Here is a 17,736-nt window from a genome sequence, read left to right as displayed (position 1 = left end):
TAGCAAGAGTGGAGTGGAAGAAAAAATAGAAACAGTAGTGAATAAATAAATACTGGCTAATTTGCACGCTGTTTATATAATATGAACAAATGATTGCAATTTTGGACTAAAGTATGAGAACAAGTCACATAAGCAAACCATGTTCGGGATTAGAAGCATGTTATGTTAATTTTCACTATATAAATAGCCTCCTCTAACACCATAGTTATTCAAATTATAAACAGCTCAATTTAAGTAACAAACTTGCATTTTATGAAAATGGCTAAGTTGGCAAATTCAGTTTCATTCTTCTCCATGATACTATTAGCATTAGCATATGGTTCTAATGCTGGCAGCATAGCAATTTACTGGGGTCAAAATGGTAACGAAGGCACCCTAGCACAAACATGCGCCACAGGAAACTATGAGTTTGTTATCTTAGCCTTTCTTCCATCATTTGGAAATGGCCAAAAACCAATGATAAACCTAGCAGGGCATTGTGATCCATACAGCAACGCTTGCACAAAGTTAACCCCTGACATTAAATCTTGCCAAGCCAAAGGGATCAAGGTGTTGCTTTCAATCGGAGGAGGGGCCGGTAGTTACTCACTCGCATCTCCTCAGGATGCAAAACAAGTAGCAACTTATCTTTGGAACAACTTCTTAGGAGGACAGTCTCCGTCTCGTCCTCTCGGTCCCGCCGTTCTCGACGGCATCGATTTCGATATCGAAGGAGGAACAAACCTTTACTGGGACGATCTCGCAAGGTCCCTTAAAGGATACAGCAAAAATGTGTACTTGACAGCAGCTCCTCAATGTCCTTTTCCTGATGCTTGGATAGGAAATGCCCTAAAAACAGGTCTTTTTGATTGTGTTTGGGTCCAATTCTACAATAACCCTCCTTGTCAATATAGTGCGGGTGCAATTAGCAATCTTGAAGATGCATGGAAACAATGGATATCTGACATTCCAGCCAAGAAAATCTTCTTGGGGCTGCCTGCTTCTCCCGAGGCAGCAGGGAGTGGATTCATAGCTGCAACTGATCTTACTTCTAAAGTGCTTCCAGCAATTAAGGATTCTTCAAAATATGGAGGTGTTATGCTTTGGTCTAGATACTATGATGGTCAGAGTGGATACAGTTCTTCCATCAAGAATCATGTCTAAAATCTAAACACCTATGAAGATATATATTTGTTGTATTATGTAATGTTTGATGTTTATTGTGTGTTTAATTAATGAATATTTATGTTTGGTTATGTAGTATATTACCTATTTCTATTCTAAACAACTATTTTATTTTTATTTAGATATGTATTTTACTATTTATGAGTGTCTATGTTCCTCGTAAAAATAAGGGAATTGCTCGATAAACTCTATGATTTACAGTGACACTTCGCCGACATTTCAAAATATTCTTAAATTTTGGATGCGTCAAATATGCAAAAATAAAAAGAAAACGTTATCTGAAACAATGTATACTAAATCTCTTGGAGTTTTGAAGTGTTATGTCGTAAAATATTGAAATTCTGGTATAGCAGAATCCTGATGTCTCAACATTTCATGTGACATCAGGTCTGACAGAACACACACATGGTCAGGCATATAGTATTTAAAATCAGCACTGAGAAACATTTCAATTTTGGTTCAATACTAATATGCTAAAAGATAATAAGAGTACCAGAACCATTTGTGCATAATGATAACACAGTTATCACAAACAGATTTTGATCTGTGTAAAAGCACAAGTTTTGGAAGTATTCCATGATGTCGTATTAGATGTTACGACATCTTATACCAGATTAATAAACAAGTGCAGAAAATAAATAACACATTGAATTGTTTACCCAATTCGGATTCACAATCCTACTCTGGGGGCTTCCAAGTCAGGGATGAAGTCCACTATTAGCAGTATCAATTTGCAGACCCTACAGCCAACACACCTGTTGACGATCTACGCACTTAATCTCTACCCAATGACCCTTCTACCTAGGTCCTCCCTAGATATGAGAAACTCCTATCACTCCCAATCATCGCAATGATGTCTAGCAGTGAACACCTCAGCCACTACATCAACAGCTCTTCACCAACATTCTAAGCACACAAACAAACACAACTTGGAGTTACTTCAAAGCTTCTTCCAAGAACAATACACCTTTTACCTACAGGCTTCAAGGTGGACACTACAACTTCTCTTGCTTCACAACTTTGAGAAGAACATACGGTGACCTTCCCACAACCCGGGAGGTTCACTTTTTCTAGCCCTAATGGTTACATCTTTGATAAATTCGGCTTGCTTATTACCTAGGTTACAAAGCTTCTATTTATAACATATACCCCAATGGACTTGGGCCTTCAATCACAGCCTTATTTGCTGTTACAAATCAGCAGAAAACTTCTGCTAAAAGAAAGGTCTTCAATCATAAGTTTCCTAAATTATCCCGATAATTAGAAACTGCATAATCTTCAATATTCTGACTTGATTCTCTTGAACTTTAAACCTGCGCCACATAGGATTGCATAATATTCCATAGAATATTCTGCATCTTTTGAGTACACATTGAATCTTCATATTCCAGCTCAGCAGGCGCGATGTCATGAGTTTCATCATATAACATCTCATAAGACATGTTGTCACAGAACATGTCTCAACATTCCATAAGACATCTTGTTGTTGTACCTATTTATATTTGTAAGTTCTATACATCATATTACATGTTGCTGCTACTATATTTTAGCCAAACATAAATGTCAATCACATAATTCAGAACATTAACAAATAAGATATTTGTTTAACTTAATTTGGCCGACATGTGTTTGGTCGATATGGAAGATGAAGAACTCAAATAAAAAATGTTTTGCTTATGATACTAATCATCTATGGACTTATACTAACATTTATTTGAGCGATTGATGAAAAATTTGAGTTTCATTTCTCTTCGTAAAAAAAAACAATTACAAATATATTTATTTTTAATAGGAAAATTGTTATTGTTTTAAAAGAGTATATAAAAGTTCTCACTCTATTTTTTATCGTTTACTTTTATGGTCTTTATCTCGATTTTTATGATCTTGACTAGAATCATGATAAATCTCAAAGTTCAAAAAGCAACTTTTCAGTGATTGACGTCAATTGAACTAAGGCTATGTACAATGGTTTGCATATTCAACACCCTTTTTTTTCACTTTTTATTCTCCACATCATCTTCTCTTTCTTCCACATAATAATTTAACACTCATTTAATTTTTACTCACTACAATGATTTTGTTTAATAAAATTTAACACCCAATCCCACCATTTTAAACAATCACAACAACCTATAAAATTTTGCAAAGTAATATATGTGGGCTCACACTTTCTCATTCAACATGTTGAACGTTTTCAACACATATTAATCCACATCACTTTCAACTCTTTATTCAACACCTCATTGCACTTATTCAACTATTGAATAATTTTTTCAACACCCCATTGTAAATGGTCTAACATTTCTTTAGGGTGTGTTTGGTTCGAGGTAGATGGAGGGGAGGGGAGGGGAGGGGAGGGAATATTTCTAATTAAATGTGTTTGGTTCAAATTTTATGAGGGAAGGGGAGGGGAGGGGAGCAAAACCCCTCCAAAACACATTTTTTGCGTCCCCCCAAATCGGGGGGATTTGGAGGGGAGGGGAAGTAATCTGAACATTGATATTTTAAAACTTATTATAATTACTATAATATCCCCAGTTTTATTTTAATATTTAAAAATTATTTATTTTCTTTTATATTACTGCTCTCTTTTGTGATTTTTTCCGATTGCTTCTATCAACTTATTATAATTATTCTCCACCTTCAAATTATTTAAAAAAATTTGTCCTTAATATTAATCATAATCATTGTAATTTTTTTTTTATTTTTTTATAACTCTTTTATGTTTATTTATATTTTTTTTCTAATTTTGTTATGTATCATATCATATTTTCTTTTATATCAAACTTTAAATCTTTTATTTTAATTTTTTTATTTATTTTATTAAAACATTTAAACTATTTATATTTAATAATAAATTATTTTATGTATATAATGTGTTGAATAATTCATTAAAATTTAAAAGTTGTTATAAACATATAATTTAATTTGTTTTTGAATATTTTATTCGAATTAAGTGAAATTAATGTTTTAACATTATATAGTAAATTATAACTTTTTAGTCACTCAATATTAGAATTTTTACTAACAAAAAAATATGTATACATTTTTCACATTTGAATATCACATTGTATCACTTATATAAGATAATAAGGATAAAAATGTAAATTATTAATAAAATCTCTCCCCTCCCCTCCTGAACCAAACATATTTTTAATTAAAATCCCTCTCTTCCCCTCCCCTCCCCTCGTTTGAACCAAACATCTATCTAATTAAAAAAATCTCCTCACCTCCCCTCCCCTCCATTAAAATCTCTCCCCTCCCCTCCCCTCCCCCTCATTTGAACCAAACGTATCCTTATTGTGTTTGAGTTTTTAAAGATGAAAAAACACATTATTAATCTGTTTTTATAGTTGAACTATAAAGATTTGCCGTGATAAAATAATTTGGTTGATAAATGTGTATGAATATCTAATCAGGATACAAATAACATTCCCTTCATAATTAGAAAGGTAAAATTTTCGCAATAAATTATTAAAGGAAAAAAATTAAATATTAACTTGAGAAACAGGGGTTTATGACTAAATTCACAATTATCCTTAAAAAATTATATTCATTTTTTTGTCTTGATATTATTATCTTCATTTTTTCTCCCTAAAACTCAACCAATCGTAATTTTAAGATTTTTACTAGAAAAATTTAGAAGTATTTAAGAATAATTGAAAATACAAACGCATTTTCGCATTTCCTTTTCTCGCTTCTGTTCTGTGACTGTGAAGCCATCGAATCTTCTGCTTCTACTTCTTTTTCCGCTAACCTTTTGGTAAACTTTCTTGAATACTTCTTGCACTTCAACCACATATATATGATTTTCTGTTAATCAAAATTTCATCTTCACACAATACCCACATGTTATTTTCTGCTTTCGTTTCTAATCCTCTAATTTGTCAATAAAATTTGTAATTTTTAAGGGGTAGTTGATTTTTTTAGCTTAATTTGATAAACCATGTTGCAAATATATGTGGATTTTAAGATAATTATACTTAAAGTTGATTTTTTTAAACATAATTTGATGATTTGAAGCTTCATAATTTCAATTCATGTATTACCAATAATGCAGGAACATTGTGTTCAGAAAAAAGGTGAATTTTTTCTGAAAAATCAATTTTTGGCTTCACAAAAAATGGTGCAGGGTGTGTCATTGACCACTCTAGCAACATTTGGAAAGAGCAGAATCTATGGTTCTTCACCCTTTGAGAGATTTAAAAGATCGCATATTACGTCTGCCGACGAAAAACACTTGATTTGGAACAAGTGTGTGCAAAGATTAGGCTTAACCGGGTACCCTTTTGTGTCAAGACAAAGAAGTGATTTTAAGGTTGAAGCGGGATGGATGTTTAGAGGAGGAGGAGGAGGAGGAGGAGGAGGAGAACAAGGGTTGGATGCAAGTGTAGAGCAGAGTGAAAGTGCGAATGAGGATGTCTTGATGTTCTTCTTTCAGCTGGATTTAGCCACAAGAGTGCAGGTTTAGCTGGTTTTAATCTTTTATAAATAGCATCAATTTAAATTGCGGTTGCAGATATGGTTGCGGCAGGAACCTTTTATATTGCAGGAAAATGTTTCCAGTATGGATGAAATTGAGGTTGCCATGCTGATACCTCAAAATATTTTATATTGCGGCCACAATTACAGTAGCAGACCACAAATTTAAAACCATGATAAGTTTTTTTGGAAGAATTCTTAATGTTTTGTTTGTTTGGAACTTTTGAATGTCAGTGTGCTTTAAACATGGAAGAGTATGACATTGCGCAGCAGCTGCGAAACAAACTTGCTGAGGTTAGATTAGTTATCGACTAATACTGTTCTGGTATTCTATACCTATGTGGATCATAATGTTTACAAGGCTTACTTGAACTGGTTATGTGCGTGTGTGTGTGTGTTAGCAGAGGTTATTTTCAATGAGCTCGATTTCGTAAATTGATTTCATTAAAGTTGAGTTAGAAGTGATAAGATTAAGTTTGGAAGCAAAAGCAATTCATATATAAAGTAATCAATTATGTATTGTTTATGAAAGGTGGAAGAAGAGGTAATCAAGCAACAACAGTCAAAAAGGGGACTGTCTTCAAAAAGTGAAGCACAAGATAAAGGTCTAAGTATTATACGTATTCGGTGAGATTTCTTCATCATTTGTATTTAGCTTACTTGTTCTTAGTGATTAAGCGTGTGTGTGTGTGTTTGAATTCCAAAGCATCCAGATTTGAAAATACTTATGAGGTGAACTGATGTTGGAGGGGTTGGTGTCAACAACGCAAAAACAAGCTTATTTTTTGTTTTTCGTCTGCTTGAACATTGATAGCAAATAATCCTGTTTCTCTTGCAGTTCAGACCTTCAGAGTGCTATCGAGAATGAGGACTATGCCTTGGCGGCTAAATTACGTGATGAAATATCCAAACTTGAAGCAGAGTCTTTGGCTGCGTCAGCTAAAGCCTTAGCACATGAAAATGCACAATATGTGTTTCGCTTGGGGCAGAAAGTAAAGCATAAAATATTTGGTAAGTAATTTAAATCTCTCCTATCAATACAACAGATTATTTTTAAATGCGTTTAGAGCTATGTTTTAAAAATAGGACCTGAAACTATACCTGAATTTGGGGGCGAGACCTTTGGTCATGGTTCAATTGATTCAATCATAGTTGAACCAGAAAACAATTGATAATTAAAAAAGTATAAAAAATGCAAAACTTAAAAACCGTTGAACCAAATGCCGTTAAATCTGGTTCAACCAGACTAAAGCACTACTGCAGTCAAACTAATCGTCGGACTGACTGGTTACCGGTTCAACTGGTTGAACCTGCTGATATGGTCCTGTTTTTAAAAACATCAAGTGTGCAATGCAACATGACAATAACAAAGGTTCTTGATTGTACTATGAAGCTTTCCAATAGCTAGAATTGTAATTATGGTGCTATAATTGCAAATGCAAACCCGAACTATTTTGGGAGTTTCGAATCTCTATAAAACAGTGGGAAAAATTTAATTGGCAACACATAGATATGTTTAATATCTAATAAAAGTAGAAAGTATGATTTCCTTTCCTCGTTATAGTTTATTACTCGATATACCTTGCAGGCTACAGAGCTATAATCGTAGGAATGGATCCAGTATGCAGTGAATCAAATTCATGGATGCAAAACGCGCAGGTTAAAAAGTTGTCTTGTGGTTCCACTCAACCGTTTTATCAGGTTTGTAAATATATAACTGTAAATGTGTTCATTGTTTCTTGATATATCGCCTCATCAACTTTTCTTAATTTGTTGATATCCAGAAAGATTTTGATTAAGAATTGTTCCTACCTTTAATCGGCTTCCCTATTTTCAAATGTCCAGGTTCTTGTCGACGTACGTGCTGAGCCAGATCTACTGGTAGCATATGGTAAAACTGGAATTATTGTCATTCACAAACATCTTGTTACTTACCTACAATTTCTTTTCAGTACTTTACAGTTCCATGTTTTTGGTTTCTTGCTGAAAACAAACAATATGTAGATTGATTTTTTTTTCTCATTTTTTTCAGTTGCAGAGGAGAATCTTTTAATACCTGACAAACCAGACAAAGTAAGTGGATCTGTAGTTGAAAAAAAACGCGCTATCTTTTATTTCTATTATTTAATCGGTGCTTTTAACTGATTTCAGGGAAGATTTGATCACCCTTACATGTCGTTTCTGTTCTATGGAATGGATTCAGCTGGAGATTTCATCCCTATAAAGCAACTGCGGGAGAAGTACAATAAACCACGCCACGAAATACCCTTTGACCCACCGACTGATGAAGATGGAAAGAAACCTTAGAGGACTCTATGCAATGCTCATGCCTGCTTCTGGTGATTTGAGATTGAAAATTTTGAAATGATATATTGAAAGAATTGGCCCAAGTGTAATGGAGAAAAGTAGAAAACTTATTGACCTGAAAGCATTCCTTGAGTGAGGTTATTGACATTAGACATTACACTTTGTTGCATGTTTTCATTCTGTAGTGACTACTGAAGCTGCCTTCATCATATGTCTGTACATAATGTTAATTATAAAAAGTTACCTCTTATTTCTATCCTAAAATGGCAGAGGTTGTGTTTATAATTGAGCATGTTACTCTATACACAACAAAATCCAGTAGTATATATAACCTTCAGTGTATTGGAATAATAGAGTATGCAAATAAAAAAAATTTAGTTACTGCAAATATATTTTTTTCAGGTTTTGGTCACTGTAGTTTTATTTTTTCAAAAACTAAAAACTATAACTTATTCAAACTAGTCTTGAATATATAGACTTGAATCCTCATCATTAATTTTTTTTCTCCCCTTTCTTTCCTCACTATCTTTCTCTCTTAATTTCACTCTAACTCATTATTAAAAACAAAAATTATCAAGAGAGAGAATGAGATTAAGAAAGAGATAAAGCGAAAGAGAGAAAATTGATGGATAGTCTGTAGGTTTCTGTTTGAGTGTTTAGGAGATAAGGGGAAAAGGGAGAAAACATAGGGGGAAGAATAGAGAGAGATATTTTTCACCTTATTTGAGAGAGCAATTTTGTAGAAAATTTTAAAATAATATTTATGAAAAATATATATATTTTTCACCTTTTAAAAGATCTTATTCTAGCACAAGATGTGCGGAAAATAGAAGAAAAAAAATTGAAGATGATATAATCTGAATTAGATAAAAAAAACTATCTTCAAATAATGAACCAGACGTAATAGGTAAACCTTCAATATCTTCGGAGATATATCTTCAATAGGTAAACCTTAAAGAATAAGAAAGGAGAAAAAGGTTCCTCTTATCTCAAATCTCATTTTTGCTTAAATTTTTCGACAGAAATTTCATTAACAAGAATTGATGTAGATGTTGAGCTAATACATTCCATGAACCATGGTTTTCATTTGGAAGAGAACCTTGTCTGGGAATTTCTTATAACACCCTATATATTCAAGAAACATCCTATATAATTCTTAAAAAGTTTTTCAGTTTTCGGAGATATATCTTCGGACGTACTTTTTTTTGGTGAATGTATGTTTATTCCGTAGATGTATATCCGTAAATGTTTTGGAGATGCATTTTCGAAATATATGCAGATAGTTCCACAACTTATTTCTCAATGATTCTCGTATAAACACTACAAAATGTAAAATGTTATAACATTTTCTCAGATTCGACTATAATAGCAATATGAATACAACGACATATATATAGATAATAGCCAAGACTACAAAATGTATCAAGAGTTACACCAAAGTCGATAACAAAAATATAATCCAAAATATATCAAGTGTACAAATGTCAAGACTATTGCGTATGTCGGACTATGAGTCGGCTCCGCACTCTCCACGCGTTCATGCGCTGCCTCCTGTACTACAGAGCCTCCCAAGCCTTCGCCATCATGGTATCTATAACACCTCTCGCGTCAGAGGCATCAAAAAAAAGTTCTCCATCAGTACTCATCTGTCTAGTCTCCACGATACGATGACACCTAGGAAAGACATCATAAGCATGATCAGCCATAGCCTACTCCTCCTCTAGAATCTCCTGATGAGCTGACCTAGGTAGGTGTCTTGGAGCATCACATACCAAATATGGATGAGACACCTGGAAGAACCATCAGATGTAACCTTCCACGTAGCTCCAATAGTTCGGTGCTATGGTACTCCGTGCCTCATGTGCTATCAAATAATTTTCATAATCATCAAACATGCCATTTATATCTCTGTGTTTCACCAGGGGAGGAGCAGACACATCAGGATTCCTAGGAATGTACTATATGTAGCCGAACTGGTGCATGACGCGCTCAGGAAGATGAAAAGTCGTCTTGCACGAACCGCAAGCCATCCATCCTGAGTATAATACAATGTCATCAAATGGAATTGTCACACAGTGGTCAACACAAGAATGAAAATGTATATCATCAAAGACCAAACAGTCAATATACACCCTGAACGGCTCTGTCGTCTGGTTCCCTCTGAGCGAGTCGAATGTAGAATTACATGGCTTATTCTCAATATACATAGAATCAAGTAACCAACCGGTGATACGTGGAAAATGTTGTAGGATACAGACCTGAAAATACAAGAATCATTAGTTAATAATGGCGTTTCAATAAATAATAAAAACAAATAAGACTAAGTGTCATACCCCAAAATTTGCCCACAATATTCAAATATTCAAATTATTTTAAAATTGGATTTTTTTTATAAAATTTTGAGGTCATTCACATTGACGTCTTGAATTTTATAAATATTCAATTTAAAGTCTATTTTAAAATATAATAATTTACTCTTAAATTATTTATATTTTAATAAATAGCAAAATGCTTTCTCATGCTTCATACACTTCCAATTGACTTTTATTTCAAACAAATAATATAACATAGTTGGTAAGGAGGTAAGGCTTGCAAGTACAAAGTCTCGGGTTCAAATCCCACTTCTAACACTTTTTTTTCTTTTTTTTCTAACTATAGTTTTAATTTTATTTTTATTAAAAAAATCACAAAAAATCATTTTTTTTATCATTTTATTTTTAATTTTCGCACTATTTAAATATGCATTTTTTAAAATAGTCAAATTTTCACTTTTATGTATTTTCTAGTCAAAAATCATCAAAAATCATAAAATATTCAAAAAAATCCAAAAAAAAAGTTTTTAATCTTATTTGTCCTATTTTTAGCACTTTTTATAACTTAGAGAACAAGTCAATCTTATTAAATTAGTTTGATTTAATTTTTTATTAAAATTAAAACAAATTGATTTTTGGGCTTTGATTTGGTCCATAGTTTTACTATAATTATTTTTTCTAACCTAATTCATGATATATAAATAAAACTAACAATTACAAATTTCTCAATTTACTCTCTCACAACTAAACCCTTATTTTTTTTTAACACCTTCAACCTTATTCTTCATTCCTAATTCCTACCTACAAAACAATTCACCAAGTTTCTTCAATATCTTTTGTTCTTCTTTTGCTTAGTTCTTGGCCAATGATTTCGTATGAGGCCTCATCTTCTTCTTTTTTTAAAGAAAAAATCTTTTTCTAAATCTTTTTATCAAAACTAAAAATAAACCTTTTGTTTTCAAAACCTTTTGGCCAATGATTATCATATGAGGCCCTTGATATATGTTTTTATACTAACTTTAGTTTTTGGCTAATGATGATACTTGAGGCCACCTTTTATCAAAATTCTTATGTTTTTGACATCCTCTTTATGTTTCGAAACATTTTCTTTCAACTCTCTTTTTTTAAAAAACCTTTTTCAAATACTTTATCTAGAATTACAATTTTTTTGGCCAATGATGATACATGAGGCTTGTTTTTTTTTAATCATTATTTTGGTCATTGTTGCTACATTTTAGTTTAAATTTATGTTTTTACAATCATAATTATTTTTTTTTACTTTTGAGAATTTTTGCCCTTTTAGCCATAATCTAACTTTCTGAACCTTTCTTTATTTTTTGGGAAAATTTAGATTATATGAGGTCAAACCTATTTTATAATATTTTTTATTTTATTATTGTAACTATTATCATTACTAACCCTTATTATTATTATTATTATTATTATTATTATTATTATTATTATTATTATTATTATTATTATTATTATTATTATTAACATTATTACTATCCTTGTTTGCAGGTACTTCCTTTGGCCATTAACCTTGTTTTGGCCAAACAATTTTGCTGGCCACTTTCTCACCATGTACTCTCAAGAGCGCACAACACCCAATCTGAGCTAAGTTTCTTTTTTTGTTTTTATTTTAATTGCATGAAATTTTTTATATATATTCCTTTCTTTTTTTATTATTAGTATAATTTTTTTCTTTTATTTATTTTTATTTATTTAACCAAATTAGTTTTTATATATAATAATTTCATAGTTATTTATTTTAATCGAAAACTCGTTTTTTAATTTTATCAATAATTATTTTTAAAACAATAAAAAATTTTATTTTTGTATATATTTTTAATTATTTAATTAGTTGAAAATTAATAATTAAAGTTTTTGTTAACCTTGATTCATTTATAAACCTTAAAATCTTCAGGCAGGTGTTCTCCACTAACGCATTGTTAGGCCTTATAAACCTTTTGGGTCACAATAAGTTTTCTTAAATAACCCTTTAGGGTTCGTAAACTTTTTAGGGTTTATAATCAATTAACGTTTAAATCAGTTAATGCACTAACATTTCTCTTCTTCATGTCAATTCTTTTCAGGGTTACCATCAGGGTTCGTCCGCCTACGCGCCACGCCAGATCAAAAGCTAAGTCCCTAATTTGATTATTATTTTAAATATTATTTTTGTCCTATAAAATAAATTATGATTTACTTTTAAATATCAATGAGTCAGCCATACACTCACTGCATCCTTTTTCTTTATGCCCATCTTTTAGGATTCATCACAATCTGGTCAGTGTCAATGCTTCATGCCTCAAGGCTAGCCTCTGCCCATCAACCTTCATCCATCAAAGATAAAAGTTTGTCAGACTGCCAAAGCTACGTTGGTAACCCTAAACTCTGTCTTTATTATTACTTATGTCAAACCCTATTAAGGGATCCGCTGGTTTCATTGTTCCCTTCCCCGTATTATTATGTAACTGTTCCCTGGTTGTATTGTTTGGCCTTGAAGGCACTTAAAACTGTTATATTATATTTACTGCGTGGTTAGTAATTTAGGGAGTGCAAACCATGAACTGAACATAGATCACCTAATTACAAGATAAATGTAATCGAAGTTAACCACGTGATTGCTGCACACACTCACCTTTAGGGTAACCTCTTCTGTTGCCTGTTGCCTTGCTGCCTCTAAGTGTACTAAATAGTCAAGTCCCTCGATTCCGAGGATACCTAAAGCAAAACAAATGTTGCCCTAAGTTCATTATCATCATCAAGTTTGTCCCTCGATGTTGCCTTATATGATGATTGTCCCAATTGCTAAGGTATCCTCGCATGATGCCTAAAAAGATTAATGACTATTATATCCTTCCCTTAGACTACCTGCCCTCTTTATGGCATGGGACAGTCTTATGGCGAACGATTACTCGATGACCCTTAAACATCCAATTGAAAGGCTTCCTGCCCTCTTATGGCATGGATAGATCCTTTCGCCTCGAAAAGCTAAAAGAACAAATTTTTAAACTTAGGGTAAGTTGCTAGTAATTGCTTGCTCCATTCAAATTCAAAATTCAAAATCAAACTATTTTCCCATTAATTTTCAAATACTTTTCAAAAAGACTACGCTTATTTACAAGCTAAAGTTCTTCTTCAAAGTTTACTTTTCACACCTCCTATTTCAAAATAATTTCAAACAAGGCTACGCTTATTTATAAGCTAAAGTCCTTAACGAAACCTTTTACTATTCGCACACCGCTTTTCAAACAAATCAAACAAACAAAGTGAGCTAAGCAATTAAGAGCCCATGGATAACCATGGATGCAAAGGGTGCCTTACACCTTCCCTTTGTATAACTTACCCCCCGAACTCAAAATCTTTCAAAAGGTCTTTCCTGTTCTTTTAGCCTTTCTTTAAATTGGATAAAATAAAAGTCGGTGGCGACTCTTGCTTACCGCGACATTATTAAAAAGTCAGTTCACCGTATTACAGAACTGGCGACTCTGCTGGGGATACTTTCGAATTAAAAGAGGGGTTACCTTAAAGTTTAGGATCACATAATTGTTTGTTTGATTGCTTTATTTTTCAAGGATGTTTTGGGTATTGAATGGAAGATGAATCCTACACCCGGATTCGAGTGCACCTTAAGATAGGAGCGGCATAGTCATGGAGACCTCCCTTGTGCATGCTTGGGATTGGTCAAAATGAAGTTCGCGCTTGAGTTAGGCCTCCACTGGTTATTGTGTACCTCTTTTGCATGAGAGAGGTTTACGCATGTATCTTTGGGTGCGTCGGAGCTCAAGGACCTTTAGTCACCTTTAACCCATCCTGACTTTTAGGAACGTAGTGGGAGGGCTATTCTTGGTGCTTGCCAAGTTATGGTCGCTACCCGATACTACAGCTCAGATAGGTTTCTTCCTAAAGTATCATTGCGTGGTATGCATGTACCATGTTCGAGGGTGCTTTAGAGGGGGCTGACAATTCTGAGTCACTTGGTAGAACCCGTTGCTGATATCATCCTTATCCTTAGAAGTACCTTTGGGGGAAGGGTAGTCACCTGGTCATACTTCATGCAAGCCTTTAAACTTAAGGACTCTTGTGTGACTTGCTTGTTATCTAACCTTTTGGTTTCCTTGCAGGATTTGCTTGTAGGACATTTCGTCCTTATTACCATATGCTCTACCTTTCTATTTCCTTGCAAGATTTGCTTGTAGGACATCTCGTCCTCGTTACCTTATGCTCTAACCTTTTATTTCCTCGCAGGGTTTTCCTGTAGGACGTCTCGTCCTTATGACCTTATGCCTTACTTAATGCATTGCATCTGCATGACATCATAACATCATAACATCACCTGTAAACTAACCCTTTCAAGGATCTTAGGGATTCAAAGTGCACAATCTCTTATCAAGGACGGAATTCCTAACTAGGGGCAAGAAGATTTACTTTCCTTTGGCCACGTACCTTCCAATTCAAAGACACCGTACCCATCAAAGGGGCAAGAGGATTTATTTTCCTCTAGCCATGTATCCTGAATCAGAGGCGATGACCCACTCGATATGGTGAGCTTGATTCTCAAAGAAGGATGTTCAAAGACAAAAGTCGTAATTCTTCAAACAAATATGCGACCGAATCACTCTCCAATGCTGCTAACTAAATTCCTTAAAGATCCTTGAAAACATTTCATTTGCATTCATGACATTGCATATTTCTAACTTTGTTTTCAGGTTCCGCCTCGACAATCATTCGTCTCAAATATAATCGAGCTGGAGATTCATTCTGACAAGCCCTTTTACATTCCAAAACTTCGTCGAATAACTCATCGACTCTAACAAGCAAGCATTCTCTATCAGATATGGTCTAATGTACGATTCGTTCTGACACCCTCCATCAGATATGGTCTAGTGTATGGCTCGTTCTGATGTTCTCTTCAGATATGGTTTAATGAATAACTCGTTCTGATTTCCTACTTCTAGATATGGTCTAATGTACGACCCGTTCTGGCATTCCTCTTCAGATATGGTTTCATGAATAACTCGTTCTGATGTCCTACACCAGTTCCACAACAACAACGCAAGCCAGATGCACCTAAGCGTCAATTCACCAAGATCAATATATCGTTGGCTCAAGCATTACAACATCTGTTGAAAATCAGATTGATTATTCTGAGGGATGCTCCTAAGAATTCTAACACCTACTATAAACCCAATGCGAGGTGCGCGTGCCATTCCAACAGTCTTGGACATTACATAAACGATTGCTGGACATTAAAGAATAAGATACAAGATCTGATCAATGACGGAGAAATCAAATCCAACCCTCTTGAAACCCCTGTGGTGATCACCGCTCCTATGCCTAGTCATGACAAGATTGATTGACATCTCGACGAACGAACTTTTGGATCATTAGATCTACTTTCATTTGCATGTTTCTTCTCTGTTTGTTTAAACATTCGAATTATGATAGACATTATCTGTTTTAATAATCATCATCAGTGCATTGCATATATTTGTCTTGAATAAATTATTTCGTTATCGCTCATTTTAAATTACGTCTTTACTTTGCATATGTTTTATGATACTCAACTCTGGCTAAAGCTGTATACCTTTTGAGGGAGGATGACGAAAACGATACCGCAACCTCATACAGTATGCTTTTGAGCGGACTATGCTGACGATGTACAGGCATTGTTTCAATTCCTAAACAGTGGAGATATAAGGATGTTAATCCCTCGTCAACCCCTTTGAGCCTAAGAAGTAGAAGTTTATTTCTTGTACTAATTAAAACCCTTGATCATAACCTGGGGCATGGTAGTTCTCATTTAATTTGGCTGTGCATTCTAGTTTAAGAGAATCATTCAGTACACCTTTCAACAAAGGCTTCAATCACAAACGGTCATCCGCACACATCAAAGAAGTGTTGGAGATGTCAATCAAAAGACAATGATGGTTCGTCAATCATCAAACAAGACAGTCAATATCTTCAAAAGAAAAAATGAAAAATATATATACAAAGAAAAGCCTGCTAAGTCAAAAATCAAAAGACGACTTAGGCAAAATCAAGGCATCCCGCTGACTGTAAGCTCCGAAATAAACAGTTCAGGCAAAAGTTAGGGATATCAAAAAGATGAAAAAAGAGAAGTCAATATACAACACAATGTTGTGACTACCAAAGGAAGAAGCGACTGCCATCTCAAAAGCTTTCCTTGCTTGTGAACCATCATCATTATCAAAGGTGCAAATCCAAAAGTCTCTTGGAACCTGAATGCATAAGTTGAATTAACTGAGCTTAGGATCGAAGATCATCACGAAGAGGGGTGGGTACAATCAAATTTTGAGCCTTTATCCTTCGTTTCTTAAACCGTGAACCAAGCCACGTTACAACCCTTAAAAGTCCTAACTGAAGCATGGTTAGTTCGAAAGTACCATTCAAGTTGAGTTCCAGATAAACTCTCTTGGAAAAAGTGGATCCATAGCTTCTTATCAGCAGTATGAGGTTGAATCTTCCTCACATATGATTTCAAGTGCAGCTTAGGACAAGAGACTCCATCGTATTTTGCAAAAATTGGAACTTTGAATTTCGGAGGTATAACAACTCCAGAGATGAGTCCTAGATCTTCAAAATCCAGTCCAGGTACCTTTTGAATTTCCATGGCTTTCATACGTTCCTCCAGCAACTTGTATTTGTCATCCGGATGTTCGTCCTCATGGTAATAATCTTCTTCTTCTTCAGAAGGCTTGGCAGTATCATGGTCAATTTTGGCCTCAGTCTTGACACTAGCATCATCATCTTGCTCATCTTCGTCACTATCTTCAGAGGCTTCGGCATCTCTGAGTTGTAAGATCGGTCTAAGCTTTTTCCCCAGAGTCTTCTTGCCTTTCTTCTTCAGCATGGTTTTCAGCTCTTCTTGCCCCTTGGATAAGTTCAGGATCAAATCTTGAAACTGTGCATTCTGAGCTTGAAGGTCTTTGACTGATTGCTCGAGATTCATGATGCTGAAATAAACAGCGAGGAGGTGAGAAACCTGTGGTGGAAACCTGTGATGCGATGTTATGATATGCAAATGCAAGGCTTTCGAGGATCTTTAAGAAATTCAGTTTGCAGCCTTAGAAAAAGAGTTTATTGCATCTTCGTATGAAGAATTTTTCATTTTGGACGTCTTTCTACGAGAATCAAGCTCACCATATCCAGTGGGTCATAGCCTCTGATTCGGGATAACTCTGAATTTGACGGTATATTGCTAGAGGAAAATAAATCCTCTTGCCCCTTGATAGGTACCAAGTTTTTGAATTGGAAGGTATGTGGCGAGAGGAAAGTAAATCCTCTTGCCCCTTGATAAGAGTTCAGTCCTTGATAAGAGCACCTGAAATTGTGCGCCCTAAATTCCTAAGATCCTTGAAAGGGTTAGTTGAATCATGTTATGCGTATGATGTCATGATGTCATGATGTTATGCAATGCATCACACAATGTGTGAGATAGTAA

At 34.2% G+C, this 17,736-nt stretch overlaps 2 protein-coding genes across 2 annotated transcripts; both read left to right on the top strand.

The window, feature by feature from the left end:
- Window positions 1-92: 92 nt before the first annotated feature.
- LOC131643182 (acidic endochitinase-like) lies at window positions 93-1,143 on the top strand. Its single transcript, XM_058913337.1, has one exon. It carries the CDS (start codon window positions 253-255, stop codon window positions 1,141-1,143), a length of 891 nt encoding a protein of 296 aa, XP_058769320.1. The 5' UTR covers window positions 93-252.
- Window positions 1,144-4,789: 3,646 nt separating this feature from the next.
- Window positions 4,790-8,217, top strand: LOC131643276 (clp protease adapter protein ClpF, chloroplastic-like). The gene is made up of 9 exons (XM_058913468.1): window positions 4,790-4,927; window positions 5,225-5,629; window positions 5,881-5,940; window positions 6,179-6,273; window positions 6,485-6,657; window positions 7,235-7,347; window positions 7,492-7,537; window positions 7,679-7,719; window positions 7,798-8,217. Exons 2-9 carry the CDS (start codon window positions 5,288-5,290, stop codon window positions 7,951-7,953), a joined length of 1,026 nt encoding a protein of 341 aa, XP_058769451.1. The 5' UTR covers window positions 4,790-4,927; window positions 5,225-5,287; the 3' UTR covers window positions 7,954-8,217.
- The last annotated feature ends 9,519 nt before the right edge of the window (window positions 8,218-17,736 follow it).

This window comes from Vicia villosa, unplaced genomic scaffold, assembly GCF_029867415.1.
Source record: "Vicia villosa cultivar HV-30 ecotype Madison, WI unplaced genomic scaffold, Vvil1.0 scaffold8, whole genome shotgun sequence".
Taxonomy (NCBI): domain Eukaryota; kingdom Viridiplantae; phylum Streptophyta; class Magnoliopsida; order Fabales; family Fabaceae; genus Vicia; species Vicia villosa.
The sequence above is the reverse complement of the archived record's forward strand: the minus strand, read 5'-3'. Positions and strand labels throughout refer to the sequence as shown.